This window comes from Puma concolor, chromosome C1 (genome assembly GCF_028749965.1).
Source record: "Puma concolor isolate L17-30 chromosome C1, mPumCon1.1.hap2, whole genome shotgun sequence".
Classification (NCBI taxonomy): Eukaryota; Metazoa; Chordata; class Mammalia; order Carnivora; family Felidae; genus Puma; species Puma concolor.
In genome coordinates, this window is record NC_141674.1 from 100,626,360 (window position 1) to 100,640,790 (window position 14,431).

The 14,431-nt window shown below is 45.9% G+C and overlaps 1 protein-coding gene across 1 annotated transcript in view; it reads left to right on the forward strand.

Moving 5' to 3' along the window:
* Window positions 1–11,393, forward strand: part of CD101 (CD101 molecule) — a 40,626-nt gene extending 29,233 nt beyond the window's left edge. The window contains exon 9 of the mRNA XM_025928100.2: window positions 7,905–11,393. Within this exon, the coding sequence (XP_025783885.1) occupies window positions 7,905–8,134 (230 nt within the window). The 3' untranslated portion in view covers window positions 8,135–11,393. The remainder of the gene's footprint in view (window positions 1–7,904) is intronic.
* Window positions 11,394–14,431: the final 3,038 nt, after the last annotated feature.

Here is a 14,431-nt window from a genome sequence, read left to right on the forward strand (position 1 = left end):
TGCTTATGGGGTCCAATGAGGAAGGCAGCTACTTAAAGACCTTGGCCCAAGAGTGACCATTGCCCACGTGGGAAGGCCAACCTACTCGGCTAGTGCACAGCTTGAGGAGGGGTGTGGAGCAAGAGGCTGTGAAGGAGAAGAGGGCAACCTTCCAGCCAGTACAGTGCCAAGCATGCAGTAGGCATTCATTAAGCATTTGTTAATGAAAGCAAAAATTTCTCCAGCCAGACCAGTAAATCTTCCCTGGTGATCAGTGTGCTGGCTAATATGGCCAGCTCATCTCTGAGCTGCTTCTTTCTTTCTTTCTTTCTTTCTTTCTTTCTTTCTTTCTTTCCCTTTTTATGTAAATTGTTTTAATGTTTATTTATTTTTGAGAGAGAGAGAGAGAGAGGGAGGGACAGGGAGAGAGTGGGAGAGGGGCAGAGAGAGAGGGAGACACAGAATCTGACACAGGCTCCAGGCTCTGAGCTGTCAGCACAGAGCTGGATGAGAGGCTTGAACTCACAAACCCACGTGATCATGACCTGAGCCAAAGTTGGATGCTTAACCGACTGAGCCACCCAGATGCCCCTGAGCGGCTCCTTCCTGGTGGGGTTTAGGGAAAAGGCGAGAGGTGCGCTGAACTTAATAGTGGGAAGGGGACACTGGAGATGCATAGCTGTGACCTTGGTGCCCCACACCAGCAAGAGTAAAAAGGATCAATTCTAGGTAACATTCCTGAAACACCAGCTAGCTTTGGTGACACTCTCTGGGGGGAAAAAGCGGTGCTGGGAATAGGTGGCAACTTCTCCAAAATAGGGACAGTTGTGTCCCCGCCCCAGCCAGGCTTCTAGAGCAGAAGTCAGAGTTCTCTGACTTGCTCCCTAGGGCTCCAGCATCCTCCTCCCCCAAGTGTTCTTCAGCAGAAGTTTTCTCCTCAGTGTCCAGAAGATATTTTTCTTCTATTCCAACAATTACGGGAAGTCCCACAACCTGAGCACATTCCATACATGTTTTCTCCCTGGAATCCCTAGGCTCTGTAGAATCAGCACTTTTTGTAGCAGAATAAATAGATAATAACTGTAATAAATATATATTCTGTGATGAAAAAGCACATCTCCTCTGAGAGACATGGGATCCTACACAGCAATATATATATATATATATATATATATATATATATATATATATATATAGTTAATCTTTGTAGAATCCTTACAAGTCAGGTGTAAGGTTTTTAGAAGATAAACTCTGGAAAGAAAACATTAAAAGTTGGGAGGTCTTTGTATTCTTTACAGTTGAAGAAGCTTGACAACCTGTGCCATGATAAGCTGAGGGTTTTTGTTATAGACACAGTGGGGGTTCCCAAGTAAATCCTTGCTTACAGCATTTTGCTTCCTCTACCTGGCTGTTCTTTCCTGGTAGTTGGGGAGGCAGTGGGGGGGGGGGTGGGATGCGAAATCCCAGGGTTTGGAATCAGACAAGCCTAGGCTTGGATCACAGCCCCCTGCCACCTATGAGCTGTGAAATCATTCCTTAACCACTGTGAGCCTCAGCTTACTCATAAAATGAGGATCGTAATACAGATGTGTGTAAAGTAGCTAGCATAGTCCATGGATATTGTAAGTGCTCAAGAAATGTTAACTCTCTTTCCTCTTATGCCTCCAAACATGCTATACACACACACAGACAACACACACACACATACACACACACGTATATACTATATCTATATACATCTATATCTATCTATATCTATATATATGACAAAATATTTTTTAATATATACCTCTTACTCCTTTTATTATTTTTAATGTTTATTTGTTTTTGAGAGAAAGGGAGAGAGAGAGACAGTGGGAGAGGGACAGACAGAGAAGGGGACACAGAATCCAAAGCAGGCTCCAGGCTGTCAGCATAGAGGCCAACAAGGGGCTTGAACCCACGAACTGCGAGATCATGACCAGAGCTGAAGTCTGATGCTTAACTACTGAGACACCCAGGCACCCCATGACAAAATATTTTAAGTTGTTCAATAAATAACCATGTGAGCTTCTGAGATCACAAAAGCATGTATTACAGAGTCTGTTCCCAAAGAGCTCAGATTCTTTTTCCTTTTTTTTTATGTTTATTTTTTGAGAGAGAGCGGGGGGGGGGGGGAAGGAGGCAGAGAAGGAGGAGACAGAGAATCCCAAGCAGGCTCCGTGCTGTCAGCACAGACCCTGATGTGGGGCTCAGACTCCCGAACCGTGAGATCATGATGTGAGCTGAAACCAGGAGTCGGATGCTTAACCAACTGAGCCACCCAGGCATCCCTCAAAGAGCTCAGATTCTGTTGGGGAAGTAAAGTCCAAAATGGTAGGTGTCATCAAAGAAATAGTTTTAGGGTGCTGCACAAGGAGCAGAGGCAGGGCTGGGGTGAAGGGCTGGGTGGGGAGGAGATCTGGGAAACTCCCCAGAGTATGGGGCCTATGAAAAGGAAGAGGACATATTTTAGGGAAAGGAAAGGCTAGGCAAGATGATCATAAAAACTGTGGTGCAAGGGCAGGGGCACCTGGGCAGCTCAGTTAGTTTAAGTGTCCGACTTTGGCTCGGGTCGTGATCTCCTGGTTCATGGGCTCGAGCCTTGCATCGGGCTCTGTGCTGACAGCTCAGAGCCTGGAGCCTGTTTCAGATGCTGTGTCTCCTTCTCTCTCTGCCCCTCCCCAACTCATGCTCTGACACTCTCTCCACTCATCTCTCAAAAGTAAATAAACATTAAAAAATTATTGGGGCGCCTGGGTGGCGCAGTCGGTTAAGCGTCCGACTTCAGCCAGGTCACGATCTCGCGGTCCGTGAGTTCGAGCCCCGCGTCGGGCTCTGGGCTGATGGCTCAGAGCTTGGAGCCTGTTTCCGATTCTGTGTCTCCCTCTCTCTGACCCTCCCCCATTCATGCTCTGTCTCCCTCTGTCTCAAAAATAAATAAAGGTTAAAAAAAAAAATTATTAAAAAATAAACTGTGGCGCAAGGGTAAGAGAGGCAGCTAGTGAGATGGGAGGGTATGGATCTCAAACTCACCCCACGTATGTAGCTAAGGAAGGTGAACTGAGTCATGAACCTTATGGAGTGTCAGCGAAGTTCAATCAGGGGAGTGACATCATGAGATTTGCATTTTAGGAAGCTCCCACTGGGAGCCCTGTTAAAGATGAGTTGGAAGGGAGGCAGACACAGAGCAGAGAGCACTATTTGAAATTGATAGTAGGAACCCAGGTGAGACAAGATGAAGGTCCAAATTAAGGCAGTGCTTTAATGAGGGATGAGAGAAAAGCAGGCAGTCAGTGTTAGGCAGCATCATCTTCAGGATTTAGAGACTGATTAGGTGCATGTGGAGGGTGAATGGGCAGAAGGGGAGAATCAAGGATGAATAAGAAGTTTCTAGCATGGGTGGTTAGTGGGGACATTCACTAAATGAGGTAATATAAGGTCTGATGTAGAAATTAGTTCAATTTTGAATAAGTTGAGCTGGAATTGATGTGTGGAGTATGTATGAGTTATCCAGAGAGTTCTACCCAATAGACATGGGGATTTCCAAGAGAGATCTTTGCCAGAGCTGTAGATTAGTAGGCATCAACTCATAGCCAATAATGGTGTCCAACGACGCATCCCTGAGATACTATTGATCAGGGAAGTACAGAAGAGGAGACTGAAGGGGAATGAAAGGAGTAGCCAAGAGGTAGGAGGAGAACCAGGGTTTGGTGGTATCCTAGAAACCAAAAGCAGAGAGCACAGCAAAAGGGAAGGGAAAGCCAACAAACTCAACTATTGTAAAGAGGTCAATTAAGATAAGAACGGGCAAGTGTCCATGGGATTTCACACTGCAGGGCAATTGCAGAGAAGTAATGAGAAAAGGCAGACCACAGTGAAAGAGTGGACACATCAAATATAGATTACACTTTCAAGAGCTTTGATGTAAAGGTAAGAGAGAAGATAAGTGGCAAGAGGTGTCAGTGAAGTTTTACTTTGTTCTGTTTTGGTTTGGAGCTGGTAGGGACTTGAGCACTTTAAAAAATTCTAGAGGGGAAAGAGGCCGCAGAGAGGAAGATGATGAAGCTATACCACCTGCTGACTGCAGTGCCCCTCCATGCCACCTTTGGTCAACACCTACTAATCCTTCACCTCCCAACTTATCTGCTACCTTCTCAGGGACTAACATGCTACCAACTCTCCACTTCTCAGATGGTTTTCTGCCACCTCCCTGTGGCAATTTCAGGGTGGGTTAGTTTAGGACTACCTAATAAATCTGTGGAGCGCTGTGGCTCAAGTGGAGACAGAAAAGTTAAGACGCATCTCCCTGGGGGAATGGAATGGACCTGGCATTTGCTTCTCCATCTGACTTCCTTACCTATGACTAAGCCAAGGCAGGGGCTAGAGATACCTTAGTCTTCCTACCTCACCCTCAGACCCCAGACATAAATGTCTTATTCTAGAGAATTCTGTGTAATTAAATAATAGGCAAGATTATAAGGCTTTCTGGGGACTGGATTACTTGTCATCGTATGTATTTGTTACTCTTCCCCAGCTTCTAGGTGGGTAAGGATATAGTTAGAAAGTGACCCTTCAAAGGAAGGTCAACTTCAGGTCAAACTGAAGTTTCTGGAGAGACCATACATTTTTCTATGCTACCCCGGTGCCTCCCACAAAGTCTGGCACGTAGTACTCAATAAATGCTTCATGAAAGAATGAGCAAGCGAGTCTTCAGTTGGGATGAAACAGGATACTGTCAGGCACCATTCATTCTGGGATGCGCTTGTATTGGGTTCCCGAACCCTACTTTCATTTCTTGGCGGGAGCCAACTCTCTCCCGTGGCCACACTTGGCATGGTCCGTTGCTGAATTTGGGTTGGGGTGGGGGCAGAATTGGTAGCCCCCTCGCTCTCCGGTATCTGTCCTCTGCTGAAGTCAGTACTTCTGAGGTAATATGGAAAAGGAATGCTCCTCGTGGTGTATTTGGCTGTGCGTGGGAGCAAGTTATCAACCAAGCCTCGTGATGAAGTGTTCTCATTACACTTTTGGCTCTGTCTCGCAGACCTTGTACTTCAAGCATCGGGCACTTACTCGGATTGATTCAAAATGCCAAACCTTAATGGTTTGGGATGTCACTAATTCTAATCCAGATATGGGTGAGAGGCAGATGGTGGGGACTGGTGATTGTGGGATCTAGAGCAAACCCTGCCCTCCCAGGAGAGGTAATTTAGAAGCACTGGAGCTGACAGTTGCTAGCTGTTGGCCAACTCGGCACTGTGACGAGCGCCTGTGCTATCCTTTGGTGGCAGATTGCTCCACACAGAGCAGTCTCCTCCCCATTAAGATGCCCAAGCCCTCTGGCAGTCCCTTCACACTGAAGGTTAGAGTCTCAGGGGAAAAAGAAAAAAAGCCAAGTACCAGATTTCTTCTCACCTTCTGCGTGCTGGTGCAAATCTCTTCAGTATCGCACCACCGTCCTAGCAACGGTGACACAGAGGTGGACTCTCACTTCCCAATTCTCTGCCTCCCATGATAGGGAAGGGAAGTCAGAGTCTCCTATGTAATCATTCGACTCTCACTGGAACGTCACCCAGCCATGGAGACGGAGGGACCAGAGACTTGAGGGAGAGACTGGGCCTGCGGAAGAACGTGGCCAAGCTTGTGGTGCCTGTGTGGGGAACCAGCTGGTCAAGCCCCGTTTTCTACCCAGTCTCTTGGGAGAGCATTGCCTGTGATTTGCCTACCAGCGTACTGATAGTTATTCCTTGCTGACTCAACAGATGTGCTGAGCGCTCTGTTAAATACTTCATTATCTTATCACGACTCTAGAAATTATTATCCCCACTTGATCGATGAGGAAACTAAGCGTTATTGAGGGCAAGTAACTGGTCCAATGTCAATAACAGTATGTGGAAGAGCCAGAATGTGAACCCGGCTCCCTTCGAGATGGAAGAGGTACTCAGTTGCTACTGTGCGTACGAGTAGCGTGAAGTGTCAAGGCCAGTGCTCTTCTCCGCTGTTTTCTACAGCTCCGGTCTCTTTCAGCACTGCCATTTCTACCTCCTTCCTACCCACATGCCTTCAGATATATTAAGATAAGACCTGGGGAGATTTATTGTAGTCAAGCAGGGCCTTGGAGAGAGGGGTCAGATAGGATATAGAGAGAGAGGGTGATATGAATTAAAAGTCTAGCTTTATCATTGCCCACCGTTTCAAAAACCAAAACCAACTTGAGGACGAAGAATGTACATGAGACCAGAGAAAATCCAGCTGCAAACTCCTTCAGCTCGTCAAGTCCTGTTCAGAGCTAGCCTCATGTTCAGTGATGGTCTTTACTCTGTGTAACAGGACGACAGCCACCCCTGGGTTCCTGTGTGTGCAATGCACTCACGCAATTGATTCATCCATCGGTTTCCATTGATGACCTATGGACGAAGTGCTGTACAAGATAAAAAGACACATAAGACATGGGCTCTGTCCTTCAGGAGTTCACAAGGCAGGAGCCGGACAAATGTTTGAGGCTCTTTCTTGACTTCCAACAAAGAGACGTTCTTCAAGGTGCAAATGCATCAACAATGCCAAAAATGGAATTCTTGCGGTAGAGGTTGGTGGAAATGACCTCCAAAGCCGTTTACATCTCTAAGAGTCTATAACCCCATGAATCCTATAACTTAACCTCTGAAGAAGAACTTGCTTATATCATTACAATTTTCCAATAAAAGCACAGCTACTATCAGCATCAGAGTTTTCCAAAAAGCCCCAAGTTCAAATATCCTGTCATAAACAAATGTCATCGGAAGACTACATTTAGTAGGTGTCTCTCTAAGCATGTGCCTTTGTGCATGGAGGCTGTTAGGCACTGCTTCCTGGAACCTGTGGTGTTTGCAGCCCTGTCCCCTTGCCTCTCTGGCCGTGTGGCCAGGAGCCACTTTGGGACTGCTTGTGCATGCCTGGCGTGTCTGTGCGCTGACAGTGCCCCCCTCCTGCCCCCGCCACGGACTGCAGTTGCTGGAAGATCGTGTGCTTTAGCTTGCCTTTGTATAGTAGCCTTTGCCCAGGTGGTTGCAGTCAGTCCGGTTCGATTCAGATCAGCCAACGTTGTCAGGCAAGTGCCGGGCATAGCAGGGGACACAGAAACCAATGACGCTATCAGTGGCTACCAGTCGTACTCAACTGTGGTGGAATGAAGGAGATGGATAAGGAGGAACAAAAGTGGTCTACACCAGGGGGTATGTGAGAGGAGCATTGGAAAGGACTGTGCCTGAGGCAGGTAGAGGACCCAGGAGAGGAAGTGTTGTCTGAGCTGGGTCAGGAGGACCCAGAGGATTAGGATGCAGAGAGCATGCGTGATGGAGGCAACAGTAAGGGCAACACAGGAAGGAAGCCAAACGGAGGGTGCCTGGGTGGGGGGATCCCAACAGGAGAGTCCGGACCGAGCTTCTCACTGTAGTTGTGTAAAAACAGCGCACTGTGTGAGTGTGCACACGTGCATGTGTGTGTGCCGCGTGCGTGTCCATGTGAGTACGCACACTTAAGCAGCAGCAGTGGGAATAACTCAGTTAAAAATTCAGGACCAGCAACAGAGCTGAGAACGAGGGTTGAATTATAGATATCTTTTCTGAGGATAGAAGATTAAAGGAGAGGTTTTCTTTTTTTGTTTTATTTTTCTTCGCGGCTGTTGGTTTTAAGTAGGTCATTGGAACCCCCTGCCCAGTGGTTGGGACATGCTGGGTGAGGGCAGCTAGGCTGGAAGAGCCCTATTCTGGACTCCTCTGCCCACATACGATTTAAAGGGCCCACCACTACTTGGCCCCACTATTTTTACATATATTTCCCTGTAACAATAAATCCCCCAAGTGTTTATCATTGATTAGCGCAGGTAAGCTGGAGACTAATTATCTTCTTTATTGTTCTTTTCATTGCAGAGCCCACATTTCCCTCCAGGATCTGCTCATCAACACCTTTACTCTATTTCCTATTCACCTGCCCCTGCATTCTGTTTGTCCTTCTGCTCATTTCCCTCGTCTGCTTGTACCACAAAGCCAGGAGGTTGTCGGCGCTGAAGCTAAACACGCTGAAAGAAAAGACTCTCTGGGTGGATTTGAAACGGGCTGGAGACTGGGTAACCACCTGGAGGGAAGACGAAGACCATTGAATCCCGAGAGCCCTCTGCAGCCCTATGGAAAGTGTGGGCTCTGGAATTGGACTGAGTATTGGTGTGAATGAATCCTGATTGTGTCCTTCTTGGTGTGTGTGGCCTTGGGCAAGTTACCTAGGAATCAGAGGGAATGTGTATGTGGTTTCTTTGTGTGTTAAGTCATCTACCCCTTGCCTTCTCCCAGGAGCTAGAAGATTTACCCTGTGTTTCATTTGCCGCACCTCACAGAGGTTCAGGGTCCCCTTCTGTAAGGAGAGAACTTCCCTCACACAGCCTCTTGGGTATTAGTTGCGATCCTATGGCGAAGCCCGGGGTGAGGCTGCCCTCTGCTTTCTCCTCCCTTATGTCACTGATTCCCAGGAAGGCATTCCGAGTGGTCCAGTCACACTGGCTCTAGGTAATCTTTTGCCCCCAAATAAGAGGTGTGGGAAGGGGCCTGAGGTCAGCAAGGCAAAAAGGAATTGGGAATATGCCCTTCATTCACATCAGATCTACTTCCCAATGTGGATGTGACTTCCTTCAATGCAGAAATCCTGTCTTGCCCCCATCCCATCTATAAATGCTACTCAAGGACAATCTCTGTGTAGACGGTACCTAATTAATATTGATGGGTTCTTTGAAGAAATTATAAAGCATTTTGTAGTCTGAGTTTCTGCTTCCTCTTTCTTCCTCCCTCCTTCCCTTCCTCGCTTTCTCTGTTTTCTTTCTTTCCTTCTTTCTGTCTTTCTTTCTTTCTTTCTCCTCACCTCACCTCTCATCTCCTTTTCTTCTTTTCTCTATAAGACTATTAGGTCATTAGGTCATTAGGAAAAACTTTTTTTTTTTTTTTTTTTTTTTTTTAACGACAGTCAACCCCAAGGCCTCATATCTCCCCTTCCTCCCCACACCAAAAGATCCATCTGGGTCCTGGCTTTTAGCCGATGCCTTATTTTCTTTGACCTGACAGCACTGGGTAGTAGCACAGAGTGTCGTGGTAGTTCTTTGGGGGAGGAGGAGTAACAGGGCCCCTGTCCCCTCCTCCTCCAGCAGGGGCTGGGAGCCCAGGGGGATCACTGGGTCAAGTCTGGCTCCTCAGAGTCCCCAGTTCTCAGCCAGGAAAGGTCAGGAGGGCTGGGGTTGGGGAGTGGCATGGCTTAGGGCTTTTAACAACTGGCCCCCAGGATATGACAACTGTTCCCACTGGGCCTGAGGTCTCCTCATCTTTGTTTCAAAAGCTGCTCAGGCCCTATCGTAGCCAGAATTGGAAATCAATCAGTGCCACCTAACAGACTTGAGAAAACGCATCTATTTATTATCTATGTGACCAATGGGGTTGCTTTAACACTTGGCGATTTGCATGTCCAAGGAGAGCAATTTATTTTTAATTATTTTATCAAGCACACACGTCTTCTGCAAACATAATTAGTTCCCTTGCCAGGGGATTACTGGGGCTCTGAGAACTCCCACTGTAGCCTATGGGTTCCTTACGTTTCTCTCCCTTTATCGGCTCATTTGAAATACTACGAGTGTTTCCTTAAATGTGTCAACACATTTGTCTCTTGTCTCTCAGGTAGGGTGGCATATTTTTCAGAAAACAAAGCTAAAGTTATGACTCCTTAGAAAGTGTGATGCCCCCTGCCCACCCCCCGCCCCCGGCAGAAACCTGGAGTTTAACTGGTATTTTGAAGAGAAAGAACAGAATTGAGCCCCGTCAGATAATCCCAGCAGACTCTAGTACTGTCCCCTGCCTGGGCTACTCTTTCCCCTTATCTCTCTTCCTCTGTCCTCAGCTGGGCCCCGCCTTTCAGAAGCTTGGAGCTCAAACAGCACTTTTTCACGTTTGAATCCGGCTCAGACATTGCACAGAGCAGACACTCAAATGTCCAACCGCACCACCCAGCGCAGAACACGGGAACGATTATTTCGCAGTGAGCACCTCCTAGTGTCTGGCAGAGATGGGGGTGAGGGATCTAGTGGTGAACCGACCAACATGGTGCCCCATCCCCTGGGGTCGTCACCCTACATCTTCTGGATGCTCTGCTTTCATACAGCACGTTAGATGTTCAGAGAAGCCACACGGCTCCATTTGGCCCATGGGGAATTTTCAGGCAACCAAGCCCCAAAGTCATCTTTTCTCTTTTCTTGAACTGAATAAAATTTTTCACCTAACTCAGGAGACATTTTACATGAAACCTCTTCTTTTTCCAAGTATGTACTTGTTCCATTTTCCTGTCTAAAACTTAGTACAAAATTGTACTTTTGTTCATTGATTTCAACTTTTCCGTTCTATGTCAGCACCTGGTTTTCCCGTCAGCATCTTGTGTTTCAAAACCTCTTTGGTAACAGAACAACCCTCTGTCTCAGGAGTTGGCCACCTATGGCCCACAGGCCGAATGCTGCCCACCACCTGTTTTTTAAAATATGATTTGTGCGAATACAGCCACTCCCATTTGCCTACATATTATCTCCGGCCGCTGTCACAATAAAACAGCAGTGGTGAGTCACTGCCAGGGGGGCTATATGACCCGCAACGCCTAGAATATTTACTATCTGACGCTTTACAAGAAAAGTTTTCCAACCCTGCTCTTTTTCAGTGGCTAGTGTTCTGTCTCCGCCATGCCCTGTGCTCCTGGGAAATTTTATTTGACCTGTTGTATCTGTATCTGTAATATACCTGATTAACTGAAGAATAATCCTAAGCCCTCTGGATCAGTGTCCAGTCCAAACAGTTGTGAAGTTCGAATCCTCTGCCATACTCCTACTGGAGATGGAAAATGCATCACTCTGGAGGTATTCCTACTCTGTGTGGGGTGAGACGACAAGGAGGTGACAAAGGCATGAATAGGCGGTTTTTGTTCTTTATAGTCTATTGAGATGTATAGGAAACAAGATCTCGAACGTGCACAAGAACTTGGCCTTTATTTGGTGGACAGTGGTGAGCCATTGAATGTTATTTAGCAGGGAAGGGGCAGCTCCCTTCAGGAGAATTGAAAAAGGAGCAGCATAGATGATGGGTAGGAGTTGGGTGAGGGCTGGGGCAGTACCAGGACAAAATGAGACCGCTAGCCTCAGGACACCACCTCCACTGTCCTCTAATTTGTGTAACAGGGATAAAAACAACTTTATGAGGTTTGTGGACTGAACCAAACTGTCAGAAAGTTTCAAGTCTTACAGCAAGCTCAAAGAGGTAGCTAATGTATATTTGTTAAAGACAATGACATGTTATGAGATTCTTCTTCTGGTTAATAAATATTAATTTTCTATTGATAAGTGTAGAGATGAGAGAGTAGTATCTTTTCACTTAATTGGCTTTCCATTTACCTTATCTTTTGTGTTTTTAAAGATTTTATGTATGTATGTATGTTTATTTTAGACAGAGAGAGAGAGAGAGAGAGAGAGAGAGCAAGCATCGTGGGGGAGGGGCAGAGAGACAGAGGGGGACACAGAACCCGAAGCAGCCTCCAGGCTCTAGCTGTCAGCACAGAGCCTGATGTGGGGCTCAAACCCACAAACTGTGAGATCATGACCTGAGCTGAAGTCTGACGCTTAACCAACTGAGCCACCCAGGCACCCCTAAAGACTTTATTTTTAAGTAATCTGTACAACGAATGTGGGGCTTGAACCTACACCCTTACCTTATCTTTTTGATGCTTGCTTTTTTGTTTAATTTACTTGTTAGACATTTGGAGTTTCTACTATGTCATATTTAAATCCAAGGCTCCTTTTGGATCAGCTCTGACTTCCAAATAGAGATATTTTGACTAGAAGAATAATTATCACATTAAACCATTTGCTGAGATGGTTTTGGCAAGGAGGTATAAGTTCCTATGTCATAAATAACCAGTAAATGAAAACCTGAATTCGTTATGCCTTTAAGGTCACAATGGTACAGGGTGTTGAAAGTGTGTGCTTCAGGGGCGCCTGGGTGGCGCAGTCGGTTAAGCGTCCGACTTCAGCCAGGTCACGATCTCGCGGTCCGTGAGTTCGAGCCCCGCGTCGGGCTCTGGGCTGATGGCTCGGAGCCTGGAGCCTGTTTCCGATTCTGTGTCTCCCTCTCTCTCTGCCCCTCCCCCGTTCATGCTCGGTCTCTCTCTGTCCCCCAAAAAATAAAATAAACGTTGAAAAAAAAATTAAAAAAAAAAAAAAAAAAAAAAAAGTGTGTGCTTCAGTTTTAAATGGAGAGATAATCCATTTTTGTGGATGGAGAGTCCCAATACTGTTAAGATGCCAATTTTCTCCAGATTGCTCCATAGATTTGATGCAGTGGTTATCAATCGGGGAGAGAGGGCAGGGCAGTTGTGCTTGCCAGAGGAGATTTGGCAATTTACAGACACATTTTTTTAAATAATTTTTTTAAATGTTATTTACTTTTGAGAGAGACAGAGAGAGGCAGTGCGTGAGCAGGGGTGCGTGAGCAGGGGCAGGCAGAGAGAGCAGGAGACCTAGAATGTGAAGCAGTTCCAGGCTCAGAGCTGTCAGCACAGAGCCCAACGTGGAGCTCCAACTCACAAACCATGAGATCATGGTCTGAGCCTAAGTCAGATGCTTAACCGACTGAGCCACCCAGGCGCCCCTTGACCTGTGTGGCACCACCTGGGGTGGGGGGAAGGGTTACTACCAGCACTTAGTGGGCAGCGGCCAGGGTTGCTGCTAAATCTCCTGCAATGCACAGGACAGACTCCTTTCCCCACAGCAAAGCCCAAAATTTCCATAGCGTTGAAGATAAGAAACCCTGGTTTAATGGAATCATAATCCCAATCCCAGGTAATTTTAGAAATCGATGGGCTCATTCTAATAAATGAAAATATAAATAATCTAGACAATATTTAGGAAGAAAAAGTTGGAGGAATTATGAGCTCAAGTTCCAGGACATTCTATAAAACTATAATAATTACAACAGTGTGTTGTAGGAGCATCTGGCTGGCTCAGTCCATGGAGCATGTGACTCTTGATCTCAAGGCCAGGAGTTTGAGCCCCATGTTGGGCATGGAGATTACTTTAAAAATAAAGTGTGATGGTATATATATTTAAAAACTATGTATTATAGGTGCAAGTATAAACAAGGAAATCAATGGAACAGAATAGAGTCCAGAAATATACATACATATGTAGATTTACCTAATTTCCATCATAGGTGCTACTGCAGTGGGGAAATCATGTTTCTTCTAGTTAGCTGACGCCATTGGATATTCATATGAAAAAAAAAAAAGAACCTTGACACCTACCTCACATTTTATACTACAAAGGAAAAAAAACTGGGCACCACTAAAATAAACTATTCATCAAAGATATCATTAATAAAGTGATTATACACAAGCCATGGATGGAGGGAAAATATTCACAAATCATATCTAACAAAGAATTTATATCCAGAATATATACAGAACTCCTATAAATAAATTTTTAAAAAATGTTTAAATGTTTATTTTTGAGAGAGAGACAGAGAGACAGAACGTTAGCAGAGAGGTGCAGACAGAGAGGGAGACACAGAATCCGAAGCAGGCTCCAGGCTCTGAGCTGTCAGCACAGAGCCTGACGCAAGGCTCCAACCCACAAGCCACAAGATCATGACCTGAGCCGAAGTCAGATGCTTAACCGACTGAGCCACCCAGGCGCTCCTATAAATAAATTTTTTTAAAAAAGGAGGAGCATGAAGCTCATCTTAAAAATAGACAAAAGACTTGTACAGGGGTTTTACAAAAGAGAATTATCAACAGTCAATAATCACGTAGGTCAGTTCAGGCTTCATGAAGCATATGCCAAGATGGGATTAGACATACAAGGGGTCTACTGAGGGAAATGCCTATGAAGGAAAAGGGGGGTGGGGCAGGAGAAAGTGGGGAGAGCCCTGGACTGTGGTGCAGGTTTGACATCTATAAAAGGATCAGGGAAGGAAGGCAGATGATGTAGGAAGAACTTTAGACACTGCAGTTTTGAGGTAATCTGGGCCAAGCTGATGGGAGTCTCTTAAACAAAGATTGGCTATTGGAGAAGGGCTCCACTGGGCAGAAATGGTCTAAGTCTAGTATCTCTGCCCTGCTTAGTCTTTGACTGGAAACAGAAAATTTCCTGGGAAAATGTGGCCTCAGTGCGAGCATCGTGACAGATATGATGATCTAGCTGCTGGAAGCTGTCAGTCAGCTATGTTCCCTGCAGAAGGTTCCCTTGAAGTGAGATCTGAATAGTGCAGCCCCGTGGCCACAGCATCTGAAAAGACGCTCAACATCATCACTCATCAGAAATCTACAAATTAAAACAACCATGAGATACCTGGATGATTAAAATGTTAAAGACAATACCAAATATCAAACACAG